The sequence below is a fragment of the Xyrauchen texanus genome, chromosome 3, assembly GCF_025860055.1.
Source record: "Xyrauchen texanus isolate HMW12.3.18 chromosome 3, RBS_HiC_50CHRs, whole genome shotgun sequence".
NCBI lineage: Eukaryota > Metazoa > Chordata > Actinopteri > Cypriniformes > Catostomidae > Xyrauchen > Xyrauchen texanus.
This window is the reverse complement of record NC_068278.1, coordinates 40,004,653-40,031,308: the sequence shown is the minus strand read 5'-3', so window position 1 is coordinate 40,031,308 and position 26,656 is coordinate 40,004,653. Positions and strand designations below refer to the sequence as shown.

The window sequence follows — 26,656 nt, the reverse complement described above, 5'->3', positions numbered from 1 at the left end:
ATGTACAGAACTTTATATAGTATACAGTACATTATATTATTATTATTAGAAACTGAATAACTAAGTGACAAAGTCTTATCTATTTTATAGTAACAAAAACGATGTGTATTATAGCTCACATACAGTGAGGGAAAAAAGTATTTGATCCCCTGCTGATATTGTACGTTTGCCCACTGACAAACAAATGATCAGTCTATAATTTTAATGGTAGGTTAATCTAAACAGTGAGAGACAGAATAACAAAAAAAAAAAAAAAAATCCAGAAAAACGCTAATAACAAAATAACAGAATAACAAAAATTGTATACATTTAATTGCATTTTAATGAGGGAAATAAGTATTCGACCCCTCTGCAAAACATGATTTAGTAATTGGTGGCAAAACCCTTGTTGACAATCACAGAGGTCAGACGTTTCTTGTAGTTGGCCACCAGGTTTGCACACATCTCAGGAGGGATTTTGTCCCTCTCCTCTTTCCAGATCTTCTCCAAGTCATTAAGTTTTCGAGTCTGATGTTTGGCAACTCGTGTTTTGGGTCATTGTCATGCTGGAATACCCATCCATGACCCATTTTCAATGCCCTGGAAGAGGGAAGGAGGTTCTCACCCAAGATTTGACGGTACATGGCCCCGTCCATCGTCCCTTTGATGCGGTGAAGTTGTCCTGTCCCCTTAGCAGAAAAACACCCCCAAAGCATAATGTTTCCACCTCCATGTTTGTCGGTGGAGATGATGTTCTTGGGGTCATAGGCAGCATTCCTCCTCCAAACACGGCGAGTTGAGATGATGCCAAAGAGCTCGATTTTGGTCTCATCTGACCACAACACTTTCACCCAGATCTCCTCTGAATCATTCAGATGTTCATTGGCAAATTTCAGACAGGCCTGTACATGTGCTTTCTTGAGCAGGGGGACCTTGCGGGCACATCAGGATTTCAGTCCTTCACGGTGTAGTGTGTTACCAATTGTTTTCTTGGTGACTATGGTCCCAGCTTCCTTGAGATCATTGACAAGATCCTCCCGTGTAGTTCTGGGCTGATTCCTCACCGTTCTCATGATCATTGCAACTCCACGTGGTGAGATCTTGCATGGAGCCCCAGACCGAGGGAGATTGACAGTTCTTTTGTTACTTCCATTTGCGAATAATCGAACCAACTGTTGTAGATCTACAATCTTGTGTAGATCTACAATCTTGTCCCTGACATCCTTGGACAGCTCTTTGGTCTTGGCCATGGTGGAGAGTTTGGAATCTGATTGATTGATTGCTTCTGTGAACAGGTGTCGTTTATACAGGTAACAAATTGAGATTAGGAGCATACTCTTAAAGGGAGCTCAGCTCGTTCCCTGTATAAAAGACACCTGGGAGCCAGAAATCTCTGATTGAGAGGGGGTTGAATACTTATTTCCCTTATTAAAATGTAATTCAATTTATAACATTATTGACATGTGTTTTAATGGATTTTGTTGTTGTTATTCTGTCTCTCACTGTTCAAATTAACCTACCATTAAAATTATAGACTGATCATTTCTTTGTCAGTGGGCAAACGTACAAAATCAGCAGGGGATCAAATACTTTTTTCCCCTCACTGTACATATGTGTGTACACAACAGTTGTAAATCCGGCAGGAATTTAGCTTGAGACCTACTTCTGCTACATATATGCATATATGAGTGAATGAGACCCAAGAATTTGCATTAAGAATGTAAACAGGGTCAATTTTGATTTCATGTTGACTTTAACCATGCATCCTATACATATGATACACAACAAATGCACAATTTAGTGGCCTTTGCCTGGTTTAATGGACTAATATCTACCCCTCCATTAAGAGAGAACCTCGATTAGAAATTAAATGTGAAATGTTCTACTAGGTAATGTTATCCTATGCCTTATTTCTTATTGGGAGTACAAGAATCCCAAGACGATTCTCAGGGTAAAGGAAAGATTCAGTAGAGGAAAAGTAACATATCTCTGCTTTCATTTGCCTTTTCTCTTCTCCTCACCACTTTAATCTGAGCACACCGCTAGCAGGAAGGTGGTGTTCCAGGGTGCAGGCTTGATGAGTGAACTACAGCGATGTGTAGACAGGTGTTGGGAAAGAGAACACTCTGAGTTCTTAGACTGATTTTCAGACACTACTGCTAAGGCTCCTGTGGTCAGATTGCAGTTCTTGCAGACAAGCGAGATGATGTGGTATTGACTCTCTGCATCCAACTCTATGACAGACCTCAAAGTATGATCTTGAAGAAATAGTTCACTCATAAAACTAAAATTCTCTCTCACCCACATGTCGTTCCAAAACCGTATGACTTCCTTTCTTATGGTGAACACAAAAGGAGATATTTTAATGCATATTGCAGGCTGTTTTAATACAATGGTTATGAAATGGCAAAGTCATACAGATTTGGAACAACCTGAGGTTAAGTAAATAATGACAGAATATTAATTTTTTGTTAAACTATCCCTTTTCTTTTTCTTTTCTTTTGGACTTTCTGCCATTTTATTGATTGAAGAAAGGAAAGATGGGGGAAAAAGAGGGGAATGGGATCTGTAAGTTGCATGAGTATTACCAGAGATTATTTAGTGAGACAGGCCACTTCTATTCAAATTAATGGGAGAAATTGGAACACCCAACAGACAACAGATGTAGAAAAGGAAGTCCCACCTTACAGCCAATCACCTTTTAGATACAGACATAGTTTGTCAATCAACTCGAGAATGCGAATGCGCATTAGCTATACAAACCAGGAAAATTGCGTTTTTTGGTGTAATCAGAGGTAAAGAAGCAAAATTTATGTTACCATTGTTGTCAGATTTTACTACTGATTTGAAATATGTTCTTTGATAGTAATCTTGACCAACCATTTTGGAAATTTCGGTCTTTCCCAATTCAAATAGATAGGAGTTGCACTTGTATGCCGCTTATTTTCATAGAAAAACTGTTGCCCAGCCTGCCTGAGAGCATCACGAGAGCTTTAGCTGCCGAGTGGACTGACTTGCTCATAAGAATTTTAGTTTTTACTATGAAACATAGGAATATTTCACCTGAAAATGAAATTCTCTCATCATTTACTCACCCTCATCCCATCCCAGATATATATGACTTTATTTTTTTGCTGAACCCAAATGAAGATTTTTAGAAGAATATCTCAGCTTTGTTGGTCCAAACAATGAAAGTGAATGGTGACAAAAACTTTTAATGGTCAAAAAGCATATAAAGGTAGCATAAAATAATCCATAAGACTCCACACCTATCATATTGCTTCAGAAGACATGGATTTGACCACTGGAGTCATATGGATTACTTTTATGATGCCTTCATATGCTTTTTGAACCTTCAAAGTTCTGGCCACCATTCACTTGCATTGTATGGCCCTATTCTTCCTATTCTCCATAGGATAACATTACCCAGTAGATATTCTTCTAAAAATCTTCATTTGTGTTTTGCAGAAGACAGAAAGTCAAACACATCTATGATGGCATGAAGGTGAGAAAATTATGAGAGAATTTTCATTTTTGGGTGAACTATTCTTTTACACTTGGCAAAATGCTCTGTTGCCATTATAATCTCATGAAAATTAACACACTTTTATTACAAAATTAGGACTGGGTTGTTCTCAACATGTTGGTACCACATTACATACAAGTAACAAGGTGCTGTAAACCGTGTTCCCTTTACAAAAGGCTTCACTACGATGTTGCGCTGCTAAGCGCTACGGGGAACAATCTTGCATTGTGAGCAGCTGTGAATTTGTGTGAAACACGTCAATGAACACTGACCTGAATTTATAGCCTCGGCTGGAGAAGATCATTAGATGCACCTGTGGCCAGGCTATAAAATAGAGGCGTCACCAGCGTGTCGACAGATATTTTTCATTCTGAGCATACTATGCTGTGTGTCTCACAACCTGCTAGAAAACTTTCTTCCCTCTTTGTTAGGAGTTAGAAATTGTTAGGCAGTGCGCAGAACTTACTTTCTTTCTCTCTCTGCTCTGAAAGAGTATATATATTTATATATTAAAAAAAAAAGAAAAAAGAGAGAATGACGGAGAAACAGAGCAAACAATGCGTGTTTCCTTGTCAACGTCTCATGACGGACAAGGACACGCATGAGTTTTGCTTTGTTTGTTTGGGGGAAGAGCACGCAGCTCTCGCATTGGGGCGGGATTGGTGACTTTTCGGTCGGGATGCTTCGCGCTCGCCTCACTTACTTCCGAGAGCCAGCACCCGCACTTCATTCGAGGGGCTCTCGTATGGATCTGGCTGAGGAGCGAGAGATGGGTGCGTCCCTTTCGCTCGCTCTCTCCCCAGATCCGGCTGGTCCTTCTCGTGTTCTTGAAGTGCGCTCCGGCGCCTCTTCAGTTCAGGAGGGGGACCTCGATTCCCTTGGGTCTATAGATTTCGAGTTACCCACATCAGAGCACTCAAAACATGATGCAAAATCCTCTGAGGAGTTACTCGATGTGGTGACTCGTGCTGTGGCCAGACTTCAATTAGACTGGCCACGTGACCAAGAAACCCCCAAACGCTCCAAATTAGAGGATAGATTTCTGTCTGATGGCCAAGGGAAGGGAACACCTCATCAGTCCCTTCCCTTCTTTGATGACCTCCACGATGAGCTTGCTCGTTCGTGGAGGAACCCTTATACCTCGCACATTCACGTGCCCTCGACGTCGTTATATTCGACTATCGTGGGTGCTGAGGCTGAGGGTATTCGAGGATGCCGCCGGTCGAAGAGACACTTGCGGGTTATCTCTCGCCGGGTTCGGCATCGTCCTTGAAAAAACCTGCTCTCCCCTCTAAGCCATGCAGGACTACCTCCATGCTAGTGGGGAGGGCTTATCAAGCGGCAGGTCAGGCTGGTGCTGCGCTGCACACCATGGCTGTGTTACAGGCGTACCAGGCTGACCTGCTAAAAGATCTGAGTGCGGGTGAAACTCTCGACTGAAGAGGCCTTTTCAGAGCTTCGTCGAGCTACAGATTTGTCTCTCCAGCGACCAAGCAGTCAGCCCGTGCCATTGGCCGGTCTATGTCCGCTTTAGTCAGTACGGAGAGGCATTTATGGCTTAACCTGTCAGGCATCCGTGATAGGGACAGAGTTTTCTTAATTGATGCCCGGTTTCGCCTTCTGGTCTCTTCGGAGACGCCATGAATACTGGTTATCTCCAGATTCCAGGAGGCTGAAAAGCCATGAGGAAGCCTTTGGGCAGTTTCTTCCTCGCCGCACTCAGGGGGCGGGGCCGTCGGCCACCCAGTCTCACCCCGCCTCTGCTAGGAGAGAGGCTCAAAAACAGAGCGTGGCGAGTCGTGCTCCCCCTCGTAGGGACTGGGGACAGGCTCGTCGCCCTCAGCAGCCGCCCAAGGAGGACCTCAGGGCTGTGATCTCTAAAAGAAAGAAGCCCTGACGTTCTTGTACCCAACTTTGTGAGGGTAGTTCCCTTCGGGATGGGGCGCGTGTAACATCCACTTCAGCCCTCCCGATACCCTCACAAAACCTCTTCACTCCCGCCGCCTTTGGTGTTTCGGGTGATAGAGGCTTCCAACAAAGAGTTGGGTGTACCGTTGCTTCCTGCCTTATTCCAGGACACGGAACACTCAACACCCCCTCAACAGGAAGTGTTGAAATTAGTACCCATCTCAGAGAACCTGGCAGCGTGGAAACTTCTGCCAGGTATTTCTATGTGGGTTCTAAAGACAGTAGAAAGAGGCTACAGAATTCAATTCGCTCGCCGCCCTCCGCGTTTCAACGGCGTGGTTCCCACTACCGTAAGACCGGAGCAGGCATGTCTACTGTGGAAAGAACTGCAAAATCTCTTGGCAAAAGGGGCCATAGAACATGTTCCCCTTCCAGAGAAAGAGTCAGGCTATTACAGCAGATACTTCCTGGTTCCCAAGAAGGGTGGGGGGTTGCGTCCGATTCTAGATCTTCGAGGCTTGAACCACTCAGTCAGGGTGTTCAAGTTCAAGATGCTAACTGTCAAGTCGGTCGTGTCTTAGATCCAACATCTCGATTGGCTGGTCACGATCGATCTCATGGACGCATATTTCCATATTGGTATTCTGCCACAGCACAGGAAGTTCCTGAGGTTCGCTTTCGGGGACGAAGCCTTCCAGTATCGGGTTCTTCCATTCGGCCTAGCCCTATCACCCCGCACATTCACGAAATGCATGGATGCAGCACTGGCTCCTTTGCGACTCCAGGGCATCCGCATTCTGAATTATTTAGACGACTGGCTGATACTAGCACAATCTCAAGAACTGGCAGTTCAGCACAGGGATATTGTCTTGGCTCATCTAGGTTCTCTGGGTCTGAGACTCAATGTCCAGAAGAGCGTTCTTGCTCCAACCCAGGAAATTACCTATCTAGGGATTATATGGAACTCGTTCACGATCCGGGCACAGTTGTCTCCCGCTCGTGTCAGCTCCATCCAGAACTCCCTGAGCAATCTCAGGCTAGGTCAAAGTTGCACTGTTCATCAGTATCAACGAATACTAGGTCTCATGGCGTCTGCGTCCACGGTGATTCCTTTGGGCCTTCTCCATATGAGATCGTTTCAGCTGTGGCTAAAAGCCAGGGGATTTCATCCAAGGGCCAGTCCCCTAAGGCAAATAAGGGTTACGCGCCGAGCGCTTCGTTCCCTTTCTATGTGGCTCAGACCCCGGTTCCTTACCTCTCTTAAGAGAATCGGGGATCTACAGGCTCTGTCTGTTTTGCCGGCCTGTTTAGAGTTTGCCCCAGGTATGGCCAAAGCTATCCTGCATCCTCATCCTGACTACCTTCCTAAGGTGCCTTTTTCGACACTACACCCTGTCACTCTGGAAGCCTTCTGCTCCCCGCCGTTTTTAACGCCGGAGCAGGAAAGTCTTCACGGACTCTGCCCAGTCCGTGCCCTTCACACTTATGTCCACCGCACTAGCCAGTGGCGTAAGTCTGGGCAATTGTTTGTCTGTTTTGGGGGCCGCAACAGGGGGGCAGCCCCTACCAAGCAGACTATGTCACATTGGGTGAGGGATGCTATTGCCCTGGCCTATGAGGCGCGTGGTCAAGCTTCGCCAGTAGGTGTCAGGGCTCACTCCACAAGAGGGGTCGCCGCCTCTAAAGCCTTGGCTAGAGGGGTCCCTCTGCAGCAGGTTTGTGATGCGGCAGGCTGGTCCTCTCCGCACACATTCATCAGATTTTATAGTTTGGATGTTCATGCTACTCCGGGCTCTTACGTCCTTGAGTCAACATCCCAAGCTCATGCCTGAACGCGTCACAAACCCGTTCAAGCTCATGCCTGAACGGGTTTGTGACGCGGCAGGCTGGTCCTCTCCGCGCACATTCTTCAGTTTTTTATGGCAGGCTCCTGCCTTAACACATTCGTGATGCGGCAGGCTGGTCCTTTCCGCACACGTTCATCAATCTTCATGGGTTAGATGTTTCTGCTACTCCGGATACTTACGTCCTTGAGTCGACATCCCAAACTCATGCCTGAACAAGTTTGTGACGCGGCAGGCTGGTCCTCTCCGCGCACATTCTTCAGTTTTTATGACAGGCTCATGCCTGAACAAGTTTGTGATGCGGCAGGCTGGTCCTCTCCGCACACATTCATCAGATTTTATAGTTTGGATGTTCATGCTACTCCGGGCTCCTATGCCCTTGAGTCGACATCTCAGCTCATGCCTGAACAAGTTTGTGATGCGGCAGGCTGGTCCTCTCCGCACACATTCATCAAAATTGAATGGTTTAGATGTTTATGCTACTCCGGGCTCTTATGCCCTTGAGTCGACATCTCAAGCTCATGTCTGAGACCTCTCACGTTTTTGTGAGTACACTGCACAACCATAGGGGTCCGGACAGCCCCAAGTGCGGCGGCATGGGTACTGCGTTCCCCGTAGCGCTTAGCAGCACAACATCGTAGTGAAGCCTTTTGTAAAGGGAACGTCTCGGGTTACATGTGTAACCCTTGTTCCCTGAAAAAGGCGGAACGAGATGTTGCGCTGCTTTGCCGCACTGGGACGTCCCAGGACTGCTCTTCAGAAAAAGGTATCTGTCGACACGCTGGTGACGCCTCTATTTTATAGCCTGGCCACAGGTGCATCTAATGATCTTCACCAGCCGAGGCTATAAATTCAGGTCAATGTTCATTGACGTGTTTCACACAAATTCACAGCTGCTCACAATGCAAGATTGTTCCCCGTAGAGCTTAGCAGCGCAACATCTCGTTCCACCTTTTTCAGGGAACAAGGTTTACACATGTAACCCGAGACGTTATCCATATTGCTAACTTCCACCAGCACTGAATTACCACAAGTGTTTTTTCTCAGGACACCTATTTCAGTAATATCTGTCAGGTAGAATGGGTATATTATGTGTTGTATTAAACAACAAACAAACAAATAAAACACTGTTTACAACAGCTTTAAAGTGAAAAGAGTGAAATGTTATGGATGAATTACTTTTTCTGGTGAGCAGAAAATTCAAATGAAATCGCAGGCTAACACAATGGGAATATATATAATGAATGTAAGAAAAGAATAAGGGTCAAGATTCTGGAATGTCCCATTTACAATAGTCACTGTCAAACACTATGAGGTGCATCATGGATGAGAATTTGTCTTTTGTCTTAAAGATGATGAAAATATGTCCATTCATACACTGAAACATTAGTCATAGCCTATGCGGAACTATTACCTCAGGTAGTGATGTGCAGGGGAGCAGACATAAATCCTAAAACACATATAGCACACAGTGAAATACACAGACACACACAGACAAATGAAAAATCCCCATATTGCCACAGAAAACCGGTCAGAACACAAATATTTGACAAGAAAATTAGTAAGGCACAACGAAGTATGGAAAGAATACGAATGAAAGAAAAAAAACACAGAAACGTACTATAACGAACAGTGGAGACAACTAAAATGAAAGCAGACTCATCCAGTGGTTGCACTGCAAATCTCTACAGCCTTAAAATGTACAGTAATGCACAAATGGAGTCATTTTATCATAACTATGCAAAATAAACAAATTCACTAATTTGAACAGAAATCCCAGTTAACCTTGTTCTTAAATTTAGCCTCTCAAAAAACAGACCTTAATCAGAGTAAACACTATGTTTACATTGACACCAATGAAAACAAGGCTGTGAGGGATAGCTGTACAATGGATTGTACTGTTGTTTACCTTTGTTGATTGTTCAGTCAACAAATTATTGAAAATAAATCTTCCAAAAAAAAAAAAAAAAAATTCCAGTGGACTAAAAATTTCAGAAACATGAGTGAAGATTTACGTAATCTAGGACTTGTACATACAATGAAAATGAATGGTGACCATGGCTGTCAAGCACGATTTTCAAGTCAAGATATTCAATGAGTAATGACTTAAACTTCAGTCTGTTTCTCCTATGAAGTTATTGTATGCCTTCAGAAGATGTAGAATATTACACAAACTATGTAATACTTTCATTATATTTTGGGGTATCTTTTTGGAGCTTAAAATCTCCTGTTCCCGTCCACTATCATTATATAGAAAAGAGACATTCTGCTACATTTCTCCTTTAGTGTTCCATAAAAGAAAGCCATACAGGTTTGGGACACAATAATGGCAAAATTAAAATGTTTGGGTAAACTATTCCTTCAAGATTTTGTATATCTATCCCTCAAACTCGTTTTCATTCTATCGTTAATTCATTTAAATGTGCTATATGTAAGATTGACAACAAGCATTTGAAATGGGTACTGCAGTCCAAATGTACAATTTTGGAGAGTTGTCTGCCCTGCCCCAGACTCATGCGGGTTGCCAGAATGTTGACACGCAAATTATCCAACTCAGCATCCGTTTTAAAGGATTTCTGGGCTTTAAGCTGTATCCATCTTCCAAAGGCATCTCCAATATTTATCCTTGTTTTACTATGCCTCTGGTCATAGTGGTTTTTAGATGGATGGTGAGGCTTTTTAGGTCAGGTGGAATCTGTTATCTCTGATCCAGCTCGCTTGCTGGCTTCCTGGCTGCAGCACACAGTGCTGTTTGCCTGCAAACTTGTTCAAATCTGGCAACCCGGCGGTGTCAAAATACTACTGGTGAATGAGCAGAGGGCGGGATCACACAGGCCAAAACACTATCAGTAATTCCGGCCTGGAAAGTAAACTTCAAAGAATATACTGGCTGTAGCATTGTTGACATATTATGGTCATTTTACAAATATTACATATAGCAACTTTAATTGTCTAATTAAATTTGGCATCTACTCTGACTAAGGTCCATAGTTGCACTCAACAATTTTGAATGTGACAACAAATTCTGGAATCCTAATTATATTACTGGATTTATTAAGAGCCTAGAGCCTCATTTCTGCTTGCTTTTAGTATGTATGTGTGTGTGTGTGTGTGTGTGTGTGTGTGTGTGTGTGTGTGTGTGTGTGTGTGTGTGTGTGTGTGTGTGTGTGTGTGTGTCTGTGTGTCCGCACTCACAGTGGGCCTGTCTGACAGGATTGCTGACTCATTAGGCACTAACAGTAAAAGAAGCTCTAGCAGTGATGCTCAGTGGGAAACAGACGGATGCTTCTGAGAACACAGCTCACTGCCAACAGCATCCAATGATCCCGCCTCAAAGCTAAACTACCGAATCCAGAGACTCTCTGACCCACTAGCTAATGAAATGCACCAAAGATAATGAGAGTTAAAAGATGAACATGAAACACATTCATTAATTAAAGTTCTAATAAAGTACTGCTAACATGGTTGCAGTAAACTGAAACAGTTTAACAATAATATCTTTCTGACACATCACTAATAGTATAGACTTATTTTTGTTTCTTTAGGTGACACTTTATAATAAACATTATTTAATGTAACATTCAAGCATGAATATAGACATAACGAAGTGGTTATATTTGAACTAATAATTTCAGTGGGGTTCAAAAGTCGACTTTGAAAATCTAGGATTTAAAATATAATTTAAACCTGGAAATAATCTCATACAAAACAATACATATTGTAGTATAAAATGATATTCTGTATATAATAACAATAATGTATTTAATCACACAAAAATGTTTAGGGTTTTAATCATTTTAAATGTCATAAAATTAAGAAGAAATATTTAAGATTCTGCAATAATTAAGATTTCTACATCATTGATCAAATGTAAGCAAAATTGTGACCATTAACTCATTTTTAATTAAACTGTTTACTCAATTTGTTATGCTGATTTCTGTTCATTTTATATATACCTATTTTCAGATTTTCATAATTTGTAATGAACAAAAAGATATTCAATCAAAAAATGCAAAAAGTAACCTTTTCACAAGTGGACTTAACACCACTTTATCATTAATCATAATTAATGAAATTTATATAAAAACAAAAGTCATTATAAAGTGTTACCTTTCTTTCAGCATATTTTTCAACATCTTTCTTATTATTCTCTATGACCCAAGTGAAACAGACTGAGTTGTGTTAAACCATGAACTACATATGAACTTTGGCCGGCGAGACTAGTTTGGCTGCCTGATGTGATGAAAGTGCAGTGTGCTGGGACAGAGGAGGAGAAGAAATTTTAACAGAGAGTAAATTAACTCACGGTGAATGAGAGCTGGAGTTGGAGGAGCTGCATGAAAGAGCACCAGGTTTTGGCCTTAAAAAACTGCATATGCCAAAAACAAAAACCATGAGAGGGTAAAGAAACAGTTTGGTGGGGGCAGAGTCAGTGGCAGGGACTACAGCCATAAATTACACTGTCTCTGACTCCGCTCAACTTAATAGAACGTACATATCAAGAATAGTGTGACTTTTAAAAATAAAAGAATACAAAACAAAAAAGGCATTACAGCATTGGGAAAGACATTAAACCTCCAGGTTAATTATATTGTACAGGAAAGTTATTAATAAAATAGTTTTAAATTAATATATTATTTAATTTCTCTGTATTATAATATAACGAGTAGAATTTAAAAAAAAATGTTCAAGAACTGGAACTCACTAATAACAGTAGGAAAATGTCTTTCCTAATTAAAAAAAAAAAAAAAACACAATAAAAACGGTTTTAAAAAACATTAAAATGTTAATCTTTTTAACTCTTAAAAATATCAAAAAATCTTTTTGAATTTCAATAGGAACATAAAATCAAGGGATCTTGAAAAAATATAAAATCCGCAACCACCATTGGGATTGAGGATGAAAATTCCACTAAATATTTTAAAAAGTGTTTGATTAAATGTGGGTTTTTCCATTAAAAATTCTTAAACTTTAAAGGGATAGTTCACTCAAAAATGAAAATTCTCTCATAATTGACTCATGCCATCCCAGATGTGTAAGTCTTTATTTCTTCTACAGAACACAAACAAAGATTTGTTTTAAATATCTCATACATATTTTGGTCTTAAATATTGATCTGTTTCTCAATATTGATCTGTTTCGCTTTTGAAGATATGGATTTAACCACTGGAGTGTTACGGATGAAGTTTATTCTGCCTTTGTTTATAATGCATTTTTCGGACCTTCAAAGATCTGGCCACCATTCACTTGCATTGTATGGACCTAAAGAGCATAGATATTTTTCTAAGAATATTCGTTCGTGTTGATTCATACAAATCTGGGATGGCATGAGAATGAGTAAATTATGAGAGATTTTTCATTGTTGGGTGAACTATTCCTTTAAAATTGGGTTCCCCCAGACCACATTTTAAAAGGTTTTTTTACATCAGTGGTCGTAACCTACTTTCAATATCTCTACACTTAAAAAAACAAAACAACTAAACAACCATTTAAAGTTCAATTGTAAACAATCAAGGTGGGAACAAATTATCAGATTATGGCATATGATTAATTTCTGATGAATATATTATCTAAATTACCACTTGTGCTGCCTACTACTAACTGATAGCTCAACATAAATCTGATCCATTCTAATCAAACACAGATTTATTTGTCAGCTACATTCAGTAAGAGTGAAGATCCTCAGCTATTTTAAAGAGTAAATCAAGCATACATGTAATTTCAGAGTGAAAACAACCAACTGGTGGAAGTGGGTGCAGGACCAAACATACAGAGAACACTTATAGAGACATACTGATGACCAAATAAATGTGACAACAGAAAATGTATAAAACAACCAACCACGAGAAAGACGCAAACACATATTTTAGACAAACAGAAATGTCTTTCTTGAATGGGAGAAACATAAAAAGCACATGACAGAGAGAACAGGGTTGAGTTATGAACAGGTGTTAGTCAAAGGGAAGGGCAATAGCCTGACTCCAGGTTTAATGCCCCCTGACTTACGCTGTGATGGAAATGTTAGCGGCCGACATGGGGCTGACCTCCTTTACCTCCTTGGCTTTCTGTAGAGCCAGTTTCTTACTGATGGCCTCTTCCTGTTCCTCCGCATCCTAAGAGAGGAGTAAAACAGAGAAAGACAGAAGAGTGAGAGAGGAGTATACATTTGCATCCAATTGCATGCATTGCTACCTTCAACAAATCAAAATGGTGATGTCTCAGGGGCCTTATGGCCTCATAGTATTGGTACCATTTTCAAGTAAGGCTGTAAATCCCATGACAGGTTGAAAGTTTCATTACTTTGATTTATTGACCAGGGCAAACATCAGTCAGATCAAAAGAGCCCTTACAGACAGTCTTATGAAACCAATAAAAGCTGTCAGTGCGTGAAGATAGGATCGCTCCCTCTTTAACTCAGCATCCTTAACATATGTGGAGGGAGATTCATGTGGTGCCGATGCAGGTACAGATGGCTAGTGGTTATTTCAACTATTCAGTAAATTTTCATATTCCCATAATGTATACTGGATGTAATTTCTAAAGTTTAGAATAATATTAGTTTTATTTTATTGCAGTATCACAATTAAGTGAACATAGGGGTTTATTTGAAATAGTTTCACTACTTTGGTTTCAGCATGTTGCAATTTTTGTACCCATGTGCTATAAAAAAAAATTGGCAATTTCTTCATATACTTCATTTTATCCTTACTCTAATCATTAAATTAAATATTATATCTATTTATATTTACTTTTTTCATAAAGTATTTATGGTTTGTATTATTAATGATTTATTAATTGTTTTTCTTTATCCTTTCTCTAATCAAAATGTTTCAAGCAGAACACGTTTTCCTGGGAATATTATTTAAATTAGTAATAAACAATTTATGTTTTAATTTATCAATATTACATTCTGTTCTGCTATTCTCTTGATGTATACTTTAAATAATAAAAGCAAGTTAGGAAGTGATGTCATTTTTTATGGAAAAAGCAACAGTTTTAGCAATTAATTGTATTAATTCTGCAATGTTTTGTGGTATTAGTCTCACTCTAAACATCCCATTCTGTTTGATAAAATTACAGAAAATTGTATTATAATATCAACAGTTCTAAAAGTTGTTTAACTTCTTCAACTTTGAGCCATTTTTCGACTGCTGCCTGCAATTTTTCAAACTCAAATTTAAAAGCTCACCATGGCATGATTGTCAAATAATAAAAAAAGACTCCAATTATTTATAAGAAATATTGTGTGTTTAAAATCATATGATAAATAGATTTAAAACAACTTTTGTTGTTGTCCTATCTTTGTAAGCATGTAATCTAGTTATGTTCACTCCATCTTCCTCCAAATAGTCTTATTCTATTCCACTATATAGCAGCAAGTACAAGAGATATTTTTTTCCTCTATCACATTACCTCACAAAATGCCGAATTGAAATGTAGGTGGTACTCTAATGCATTTTAGCCCTCACAGACTTGCTCATCCATAGATATTCAGTTTAATTTTCAGTCCACGCACCATCCCCATTGTTTCAGCAAATATCTTGGCCTCTGAGTGGACTAGAAACTCAATCAGTTGTCATTAGAGATCAGAGATCCTCCCCTTTGCGGTGATGTATACAATTTTATCAGCAATAGTTGAAAACTTATACTGTATTTGTAATGATTTGTTTAGCATGCTTTACCTGCTGGACCACATTGTAAGGTCGATGCAAAGATGTCTGATAGCCAACACACATCAATTCATGGAATAACAAAGAACTTTTGACTTCAGACAACATCTGAACTCTCTTACAAAAGCTGAAATCTACACCTGAATATCACCACGTGTGATAAATTGCAAATCGCCTTTGCATTGTTTTACAAAGCTAAAATCTTCACCTAAATATCACCACAGTGTGATAAATTGCATATCACCTTGCTGCCCCCTCTTCTCCCCTTCTCCCCTTCAACAGATCAGGACCAATACAAAGACACTAGATTTATATGTAAAAATATAACAAATACCATGAAAACAAAGAATGCAACTGAATGTGTTTGATATAATTTAAGAGGTCTCTCTGAAACTGGTATAATGGTCTCTTTCCCATGTCTGTAAAACTAATGGTGACAAAGTTATAAGGACTTTGCCAAATACTGCATAATTCTGGAGGCCTGTCCCCTCCTTGACCTACAATATAAATGATATCCTGTACATTAATAAGGTTATTCTCATTGTTCAAAGGATAGTCCCATTTGGTACACAATATTTTCTGTCTGGATACTTAAGGAGAGATGGCAAAGGAGCTCAGGGAATCCGTAGTCAGATCTCCCGCATATTTGCTGAGTGTCGTTTTCGCTACCAGGTATGCAATTCTGATTTCTTATGTTTTGATAAATGTTTAAATTTGACTTATTATTGTCTAATTGGAATTTATAAATATATTGTTTTACCTGGATAATAAATAGTTACATTTCAGTTTATTCAGATTTACTCTGAAAATATTGTCTTTAGTAGATTACGTTAAGTCCATGTTTCTGCAAATCTGCAACCGTGTACAGGATCGATATGGAATTTCCATTTACTGTAGGACAACATGAAGTTGATCAACCAAGCCTAAATAGGGTGTAGTCTAAACCTCTGGTTATTGTAATATTTTTCTAGCTAAGTATGCATATAGGAAACTAAGGCTTGATTATATAAAGCTATTTTTAACTTCGGTATAGTTCGTCTCTCTCTGTAAATTTTAGTGGTCATGACATCTGGGGAGAAATAATGTTACTCTAATTAAGTGCTTACTATCTAAGGGGACTATACAAAATATTTTAGATAAAAGGTTAAGTATGAGCAGCCATCTAATTAGTATTTAGTCAATTACCTCTGTCTGATGACCAAGGCTGGCTAATTTGTGACCGTGAGATCTGCGTACACTGCAGGCGTGAGACTCTCTAAGCGGCACAGGAATCAGAATGAACGAGTACAATATAACATAGTTAAATATGATGATAAAATGTTAAACCAAATTGAATAATAATTTAGATTGGAGTCATTACATTAATATATCCTTGGGAACTTTTATAATTGGAGTCAGATAAAATAAACAGGGATCATAAAACGAATAATATAGTTATTTAATCGAAACGAAATAACTTGAACGTAATGTACACGATAAGACAGAACACACAGGAGACCTTCAGCCACGCCATTGGATACCGTCCTTGTGCCTTTGGGTGGCCTCCCCCTTACAGCATATTTCTGGACATCTAAAATATAATATTGGATTATTCACACACACAAGCTCACAGACAAATTGTTTTGAAAACTGCCAAAAGGAAGAAGCTGATTTGTTTTTAGCTATTTGAGGCTTACATCAACAGTTATAAGCACATAAAACGAGACGTTTGTATTTTATATCTTACAGAAATCAAATTTCACTTTTCATCATTCTTTTAAAAATCTTTCGAGCTGTGGTGTTAGAACATCAAAGTATTCAGAGATTTGAACATTTTTAGCGTAAACTTTTTTGCGACATAGTGCCCCCTTTTGGACCTGCCGGCAGATCAGCAGAGTTGAAACCTTTATGCAATGTAAACTAACTCTTACATCCTGTTTGGCATATTGTTAATGTTCTTACCAATGGTTAAATGTTCCAGAGCATGTGAATATATGTCATGTACAGGATTTTCCAATATTTAGGCAGACCAACCTTGGTGAGTTCTTGTGCATTGGCAAGATTATCAACAGCGATGGCCAAAAAGACATTGAGGAGAGTGTCTGATCAAATGTGTTTTAAGGAATCCTGATAAAAGCAGTCATCTATAAAATTGTTAAAATTGTTAGTCAGTTGCCTGAAAAGGATACAGTTTCCAAACAGTGTGAGCACAATAAAGTACACAGAGCAGAACATTCCTCTGTGCACTCCTCCCTGGGACTCAATTCCATGATACATCACAGCATTCCAGTCCTCTCCTGTCAGAATCTGACAAGATAAAACACATTATGCAGATACTACAAATATCAAATGAGAGTGTTCACACACATATTTCCAGGCAGTCATTACCTGAAATACTGTCAAAATGGCAGCTGGGAAAGTGTCAAAGTTGGTAGTCGGGGTCTCATCTTCAAAATTGAACCTAGGAGAGAAATGGTAAGCTGTAAGTCGTTTTTTTTCGGATGAGTCGTATGTTTAGGCTGCAAAGTTCCGTGCTAGAAATCACAGAGCCAGCTCTGCCATTTCCAAAATCTGTTTACTAGTAAAAACTGCAAACAGAGTAACAATGAGATTAAATAGTAGCCTGCATACTTCAGAACCTAACTGAGATGTCCATGCACTGTATGTTTAAGATAATAATAAGATGATGAGATTAAGTGATATGAGTTCACACTCTACATGTGTTCCACACTGCAAAAGCAATACTAATGAATTTTTGTCTTGTTTTAAAATAAAAATATCTAAACATTCTTAAAACAAGACACATTTACATGAGAAGCAAGATACATTAAATATCTTGTCTTGTTTTCAGAGAAATCCCCCAAAAATAAAAATGGATGGATGGATGGATGGATAGATAGATAGATAAAAATGTATACTGATAGTGATACTCAAAAGGCTCCTTGCTAGCCTGAGTCAAATGAGCCAACCCGGAAGTGTCTACCATGTTCTGGTGCAGAGATATGTGTTTTGCTACTTGGTCGCTAGGGCGAGCTCATTTGGTTGCTAGGCAGTAACCAGGGTGATACTAAAAAGGCTGCTTGCTGGACTGAGTGTAATGAGCCAAACCTGAAGACTCTATGACATTCTGATCAGGAGATATCCACCTAAGCCATTTTGAATGGGAGTCAAAGGTTTTTGGTTGCTAGGGTACACTAAATGGTTGCTAGGTTGTATGCAGTTGCTAGGGTGTTAAAGTGATGGAGTGAAAGAAAGAATAAAAGAGTGGAGTGATGTAAAGATAGAAAAGAAAGTGATGGGGTGATAGATAGAATGTATGAGTGGTAAATTAGATAGAGCATCTAAAGGCATATTAAAGGCTTTCTATATGTCTGTATACTTCTGAAGTTTTAACATTTGGAGTTTGAATAGTCATGGCTCATCTTTCTGGATCTCTGCAACTAATAATAAAAAACATAATAAATATGCTTTTGCATTGCTCCATTCTCCTTCACACTCTCAGAGTTCAGCATGGGCCTCATTGCTAGAGAATATAGAGAGGTGAACAGAAATCCTTAAAACAGTAGAAGAAACATGATCTTGTTTCTGTTATTCTGTAGAAAAAAAATGCCTCCTTTCACTGCCCAAGCCCTATATTTTCAATTTTCACATTCTACCAATAGAAGTTTGATTATTATGAAAAACAACTAAAATGTTGCTAGAGTATACTATATATCTAAAGTACAGCTTTGTATCTGTATTAAAATAAGCTTTCAGTATTCAGTAATCATTGCAACTCATTTCATATTCTAACTACTAACATAATGTTTCATACCTAAAGTTTTCATGGTTTCTTAAACGTAATGTTAGGATTCAGACGAGGGCAGACGAGGAGTGAGGATCTAAGTGCAGCTCTTTATTAAATAAATAAGAAAACACAGAATAAATCAAAACACAGGGAACAAACAAAACATCCACGAGGGGATAACAAAAATGTAAACACTAGAAACAACCACGGAGGGCACGGCAGGACCACAGTAAAAGACAACCATAACATACAACGACCGACAACGAATGAACAAACAACAGGGCTTAAATAAGTGGTGGTGGCGAAGTGGTTAAAGCACAGGGCTATTAATCAGAAGGTCAGAGGTTCTAACTACATGGCCACCACCATTGTGTCCTTGAGCAAGACACTTAACTCCAGGTTGTTCCGGGGGGGATTGTCCCTGTAATAATTGCACTGTAAGTCGTGTTGTAGAAATTTTGATACTCATTGAACAGTAATAGTCATTGCAAGGGAATGCCTCTGTGTCTGAGGGATGCAGAGGGGGAGGATCTGCTTTTGTTGAGAAACCTTGGGATAAAAGAGTATAAAATACAAGTCAGCCCTCCCCTCTGGGTCCCACTCACGGCACAGATTAACTCCTGTGTAATGACCGGGTCCTTCTTGCAAGAATAAATAATTTTAAAAGACTGTTGAGTGATAATGGTTGGTTGATAATTTTTTGCCACAACAATTTGGTGTCAGAAGTGGGATTCCTTGGAAGTGCCTTCTGGACCTGAGTGTGGACGGTGTTTGGCCACCTGGACTGAGAAGTTCCAGCTCTACCTCGTAAGTTTAATAGAGAGTGGCCGACCGCACCAGGGCCAGGAGAAACTCCACTGGAATCAAATGAAAACGAACCCGTGGCAACCCAAATATCTCTGGTAAGGGACAAATAAATTATTTTCTTTTGGAAGTTCTCGACCAGAAACCGAGACCTATGTTCTGTGGAGCCAGTGCAAGAAGTTCTCGACCAGAAACTGAGACCTACGACAGGTCAAGAAGTTTTCTAAACAGAGACTGAGTTCTCGAACAAATTGAGTAGGTCAAGAGGTTTTCTAACAGAGACTGAGTCCTCGCAAAAAGTGTTAATTAGGTTAGGTGAAATACTGAGGTTAAGGTTCTTAACCCAATACTTGGGTTAAGAAATCAGATCTGTTGGAGACGTCCGACAGATTATAAGACGTGCGTCGAATGATAAATCCACAGGGAAACAGAAACAGCCAGTATGGGGAAATCTCAAAGCAAGCTTGCCAAATTTGATACACCGGTTTTCTGTCAAATGAGGGGAAAAACTATAGGAGAATCAGTGGAAAAGGGCAGCGGGGCACAAAAAAGTTATTGTGGCTGCGTTCAACATGTGTGTAAAGAATGTGAACAGACAGTGGGCTGTTGCCTTAAGGAAGCAGATAGAAGAGAACAAAAGCAAATGCAGAAAGAATTAGCATGTAGGGTTGAAAATATGGAATGTAAAAATAAAATGTGTGTCAGCACCACCAGAACATTTTTTTTTATTTTATTTTTTTTTGAAAAGTATGTTTGTGTTTTCCCACATGCAACGACAATTGTGCCGGCACCGCCGGCATACAATCATCACTATCCCGTGGCAGAGCTGAAAGCCCTGAAACTGAACCCTGACCTCGACTGCTCTCTGCCCAGAAGACAAGCACCACAAGCAGCTTCTCCCGACTCGGACAGAGAAGGAGACCTGAATGAACTTTTTTCCTGAGACCTGAGATCGCACAAGCAGTGAAAGCAAGTTACATTGAATGGAGTGGGCGATTGACCTCCACCCTAGCGCATGCTGTACACGCAGAGGAACAGCTGCTGACAAAGAAAGACAAAGTCAAGGCGAAGGGAGAGAGAGATCTTCAGCTGGCGACTACGGTCTAATGTCAGTACATCGAAACAACAGCAGAAGTGGGCCGACAGAAAGAAGAAAGTCTACAGAAACCAGCGGAAGTGGAATTGCGGCTTGTGTGAGACTGTCAGGAGAAGAAAAAGGCAGACTGAGGAGGATAGGAGAGCAGCGAAGGTGGGGGCCGGAGACAGGGCGACCGGCAGCTGCTACAGAACAGGGAAGTGAACATTTTTTTTACCCACGCACACATACACTGATTACATACTGCTATCTGCAATGAAGACAATGCTTGCAAATCTTTCAGTGTGACTGATGAAGTTTTATGTGATAATGTTTCCGATGAATGTTTGAGAATGTACAAAAGTTCAGGGTTTTTACAAATGCCTAGATATCAAATGTTAGATAATGTCATTTCATTAATAAACTTTTTGGTAGATTCTGGGGCTAGTCATACCACGATACGACTATGTGACTTGCCATGTGTCCCAGAATTGACAGGTTCAGTGCATAAAGAGCACTTTGGCCTAGGGCCATTTGATTTCTGAAAAATTCACAGACCCATAGAGTATGAGTCAAAGGAGAAGGGGAGAACATTTAAACATGCATTTCTGTGTTCACCAGCTTGTCCGGTACCTCTTATGGCCAGATATTTAATGTGTGAATTGAATTTGACCCTTACTTCCTTTGGAATTAGCATTGAGGAAGAACCACAAATATGTTGTTCTAAATTTGAACCGAAGGTGGCTTATGGATGGTGTGTGAAAAATTATGATTGGGAAAGAATTATCTTGAAATTGGCAAAAGATCGAACAATGTAATTTAACACAGAAAATATGACGCCTGACCAATTGCATTGCACGTCACATGTCGTGATTGAACGTGAACCTCAATATGGGGGGGTTTAACAGGGTAGAAAATGAGACTGTGAAATTTTATAAGATTTTCTGGGGAAAAAATGTGTGTGTGCTCTCAGCTTGCCTGACAGAACAACAAATGCAGTTCTATTTTGATAGCAGGAGAGCTGAGAAACTTTATCAGTGATCAAGGCCAAAGAGCAGCTGTGAGCAGATTTGGGCCCCTTTGTGAGAGAATGCATAAAAGCAACAGATTGAGCTAAATAAGTGCAGAAGTGAAACACAGCAAAAGTATAGGAGCATTTATGTCAAAATGTGATTTTGAGATCGAGGTACAGAGAACTGTAACTGCTATTGTGGAGAGTGCGGTGGAGAAACATGGAAGGGGGGGCTACTTCTGTCACAGACATTCACCCGGCTCTGACAGAAGTACCTCCTAGGTTATGGGTTAAACACAAATATGATGTGGGTTTAATCAAAGGATGTGAACCGGTTATAGTCAAACCAAAATCTGATTACAGACCGTGTCAAGCGCAATGCCCCCTAAAAGAGGAGGCATTGCAGGGTATTATGCCAGTTTTTGACTCCTTGTTGAAGGAGGGCATAATTATAACATGTCATGATTCTCCAGTGCACACTCCAATCTTCCCTGTGAAGACAAATCTGTGCATATGATGAAGCAAAATTGCAGTTTGTGAAACAGGAAATAAAGTTTTTGGGAAATGTTATCAGACCAAACAGTAAACCCATCTGTGACAAACGTGTACAGGCCATAAAAGATGTGCCAAATCCAATTACAAAAAACAATTATTGTCATTTTTAGGAATGTGTGCTTATTGTCGTACATTTATTCCTAATTATGCCATTCTTGAACAGCCTTTGCAAGCCCTGATGACAGGGAAAGGGCTGAGGTCATGTGACAAGTTTGTTTGACAAGCGAAGCCGAAGAGGCATTTGCAAACATGAAGGTGCAAATGGCTCTGGCTCCCACTTTGGGCCTGCCAGATGTAAACAAACCGTTTGTTCAGATGATTAATGAGAAAAATGGGTTTATGACTTTGCTCTTTTGCAGACTCATGGAGACAGACTGCGACCTGTGGCATATTTTTCAACCAAACTTTATGCAGTAGCAGCAGGGCTACCACACTATTTGAGGTCTGTGGCAGCTGCTGAACTGGCAGCACTGGCAACCAGAGAATTTGTGGGGTATTCTGATTTAACTTTGATGGTTCCACACGCAGTCTCCATGATTTTGCAAGAGCAGAGAACCTCACATTTATCTACAGCCCGATGGCTGAGGTTCCAAACAATTTTATTGAACATGCCAAACATAACTGTTAAAAGATGCACAACTTTGAATCCTACCACACTTCTCCCGACAGAGGAGGATGGCGAAGGACTTCACTGTTGTCTGTCAGCGCTTCAACAGGTGTGCACACCGCGCCCAGATCTATTAGACACGCCATTAGACAATTGTGACAATATCCTCTTTGTGGATGGGTCGGCTTCCAAAGATCCACAAACAGGAAAGAATAAAGGTTGGTTACACGATAACCACAGAATTTGAGGTCGTGACATCTGGCAAACTGCCATCAAATTATTCAGCTCAGGCAGCTGAACTGGTTGCTTTAACAGAAGCATGTAAACTTATGGCAGACAAATGTGTGACAATTTACACAGAGTCGCATTATGCCTTTGGGGTAACACACGATTTTGGTGCTTTATGGAAGCACAGAATTTTTTTTAAGTCAGATGGTCGTCCAATATGAAATGCATCTCTTGTGTCTGAGCTTTTGGACGCCATTCTTTTACCACACAAGGTCGCGATTTGCAAATGCGCAGCCTACACTAACGATAACAGTTCAGTCTCAACAGGAAACGCACGAGCAGACGCGGCAGCGAAGGCCGCGGCAGCGATGGAGACAACAGAGACTAAGTGTGCTTTGATATCTGACAATAACCTCAACATTTGTTCTTGTTTACAGAGCATGCAAACTTTTTCCACAGGCAAGGAGAAAACCGATGGAAGGCAGCTGGCTGTAGCTCTAAGGAGAATGTGTGGATGAGCTGTGATGGCATGCTTTGTTTACCCAAACACTTCTTTCCTCATTATGGAAAGTTGATACATGGGTTAGACCATGTATCAAAAGAGGGGATGGTTGCGCAAATGAAAGAATTGTGGTTTGCTGAAATTTTTTGCAAAAGATGTGTCATTTGTAACACACATAACGTGGCAAGAAGGATAAAAACACCTATAGTATCTCAACCACCATCAGGCGGGCCTCTTGAGTATCTGATGATGGATTTCATTGAGTTAACCCCTTGTGGGAAACAGAAATACTGCCTGGTGATGGTTGACATGTGGTCCAAATGGGTTGAGGCCTTCCCTACCTCGAAACAAGACTCGGCAGCAGTAGCGAAGGCTCTTTTAACCGAGATTGTTCCGAGATGGGGAATTCCAAGGAAAATCAGCTCGGACAATGGGACACACTTTGTCAATGAAGCAATAAAGCAGCTGGGTCAGTTTTTGGGAATTGACATGAGAACACACTGCAGTTATTGAGAGGGATAATCAAACAATCAAGAAAAATTGGCTAAGTGCTGTGAGGAAACTGGGCTCACATGGGTTAAAGCACTCCCAGTTGTGTTGATGTACACCAGAATGAGAAAAAGAGTCAAAACAAATTTAAGTCCATTTGAAATACTCTTTGGTAGACCACCATTCATGGCAATAGAAAGGGGTAGACAAGGGCTGCCATCAACAGATCTGTGTGAGAATGACATGTTGAATTATTGCAGAGAAATATCTTCTCTGTTGTCCAATGATTGTGTTCAGGTGAAAAGTTGCATAAGATCAGACCTGGCGATTTCGTTGTGATTCATGACCTGATGAGAAAGAGCTGGAAGGCGAAAAGGTGGCTGGCACCATTCCAAGTGCTACTAACGACTCACAGGCCAGTGAAGGTCGCAGAGAGAGCTACGTGGGTTCATGCCAACCATTGCAGGAAAGTTCAGCGCACATCGCAGGAGAATCAGCAACAGGAAGAGATTGTTCTGAGTGAATGTCAATAAACGCCAAGATCAAGTTTGAACACCAAGTACCACTATCAGTGGAAGAGCAAGGCCAACCACAGAGAATAACATGGCCTGTGTGCAGAGTGAACCCCATCGTGTGGTCACAAGCAGTAATCATCATGAAAACGTACGAACTGAAAAGAATTCAAGAACAACGCGAGACGGTTTAAAGCAGGATGGTCTGACTGCAGGGTCAGAATCAACGTGAAGGACAGAACAGCGGACAACTGCACAGCCGTCATCAACGACAAAGAAGTCAACTTCACATGCCCATTCAGCAAGCCACATGAAACTTCACCTGCAGCAGTGTGGGTGTGTGGCAACAGGGCATTTCATCGGATGCCAAAGAAATAGTCAGGGTGTTATTATCCAGCTTTTATGAATGTGGGTACATCTGTGTATTTGCCAAACAGGGCACCTGGGGTGGGAAGGGAAAAAAGAAATGTTGAAATTTTGCCTGGGGTTTTACCAAAGCACTATGCAGCAAATGTGGGGTGGTCATTGTTCTTATGGGTGGGTACAACGGTAACAATTAATAAGATAAATGGGCTAGCATGGACAGTATTAGCAATAGCTAATAGCACAGAAAATGCTTTGACAATGATAAATGATGAAATGAAACAGTTAAGAGATTCAAAACAGGTTGGTTCTTGATACGTTAACTGCAGAGAAAGGGGGAGTTTGCAAAATGTTGGGCATGTCTTGTTGTTTCAATATTCCAGATTACAGCGACAACATCACAAATGTAATTGAACACATGAGAAAAGCCGTACAGGAGCCAGAACATATTGAAAGTACATGGGTTACTTGGTTTATGAATCTCTGGGGAGGATGGGAGTATTGGCTGATTCAAACTGTGTTACCAATTGCGGTGGTAAGACTGTTGATATTGTTATGTTTACCATGCATCATAACATGTGTTTCCAGCTCAGTACAGAGACTGGTTAAAGCAGGGGTGTCTGTTCAAATGGTAAAAATGACAGTATATCCAGAGGATGATGAAAACAAATATGATGATACAAGTAGCAAGAGCTACTGTGAAATGTGTTAAAATGAGGCATGTCTTTTCTTTCTGAGAATGTTTTGATATGTAAAGAGGGTTATAAGCAGCTGTCATCCGTGTTACGAGATGGCGTACAAGGAGAGGGTTTGAAATGAGAGATTTTATTCTACTTTTATTCTTTGTATTTTTATGCCGACATAACCAAAATGTTAAATTGATGTGTTTTTCCTACTTAATCTGTACACTATCCCTTGTTTATACTGAGGTGACTGAGGGTCTGATTTTATGTCAGACGTGCAGTAACGGTGTTTACTCATTTAGCCCGGCTTCAGATAAAGTCTTTACCGTAATTTCCGGACTATTGAGCGCACCTGAATATAAGCCGCACCCACTGATTTTTACAAAAAATATGATTTTGAACATAAATAAGCCGCACCTGTCTATAAGCCGCAGGTGCCTACCGGTACATTGAAACAAATGAACTTTACACAGGCTTTAACGAAACACGGTGTGGCAGCGGGGCGTGGTCAAGCGCCGGCGCTTACACCTGAGCTAAATTATGTCTTAACACCGGTGTCTAATTTCAGTAAGCATGGGGAGAGCGGCATAAAAGGCAGCAGCCACAGAGCTGAGAGAGTGACACATGTCAGTCTAGTGTTGGCGCATAGAAGAATTGAGAAACTTTATAAAATTGATTGTAAACACTGCTGTGGCCATTAAAAGCCTTACCTGGAACGTCAAGTGCCCTGCTGAAAACTGTCACACTGGTGCCCGTGTGACAGTTTTCCCAAGAAGGACACGTGAAGCAGGGCACTTGAAATTAGACACCGGTGTTAGACATAATTTAGCGCAGGTGTAAGCGCCCTTACAGCTTTTCTCTCCCGGACGGGCGCTTGACCACGCCCCCGCTGCCACACACGTTTTGTAATAAAACATTTGCAGTAAACAGTAGCCTACCAAGAAAGTCATTGGTCACTATCTTCCTCGTCCTGTGCACTGAAACCACTGAAGTCATCTCCTTCGGTGTCGGAGTTGAATAGCCTCAGCTTTAGTTTAGAGTCAATTCCTCAGGCTGCTGTTTCCAACGTCTTATCATAGACTCATTAAGACCAAGCTCCTGTGCAGCAGCTCTATTTCCTTCTCCAACAGCCA

At 40.5% G+C, this 26,656-nt stretch overlaps 1 protein-coding gene across 1 annotated transcript in view; it reads right to left on the bottom strand.

The window, feature by feature from the left end:
• LOC127625288 (voltage-dependent N-type calcium channel subunit alpha-1B-like) overlaps positions 1 to 26,656 on the bottom strand; it is a 171,832-nt gene that overhangs the window by 43,249 nt on the left and 101,927 nt on the right. The window contains exons 15-19 of the mRNA XM_052100485.1: positions 17,295 to 17,367; positions 17,096 to 17,213; positions 16,941 to 17,008; positions 13,264 to 13,370; positions 11,564 to 11,626 (exon numbers count right to left, since the gene is read on the bottom strand). Of these exons, the coding sequence (XP_051956445.1) occupies positions 11,564 to 11,626; positions 13,264 to 13,370; positions 16,941 to 17,008; positions 17,096 to 17,213; positions 17,295 to 17,367 (429 nt within the window). The remainder of the gene's footprint in view (positions 1 to 11,563; positions 11,627 to 13,263; positions 13,371 to 16,940; positions 17,009 to 17,095; positions 17,214 to 17,294; positions 17,368 to 26,656) is intronic.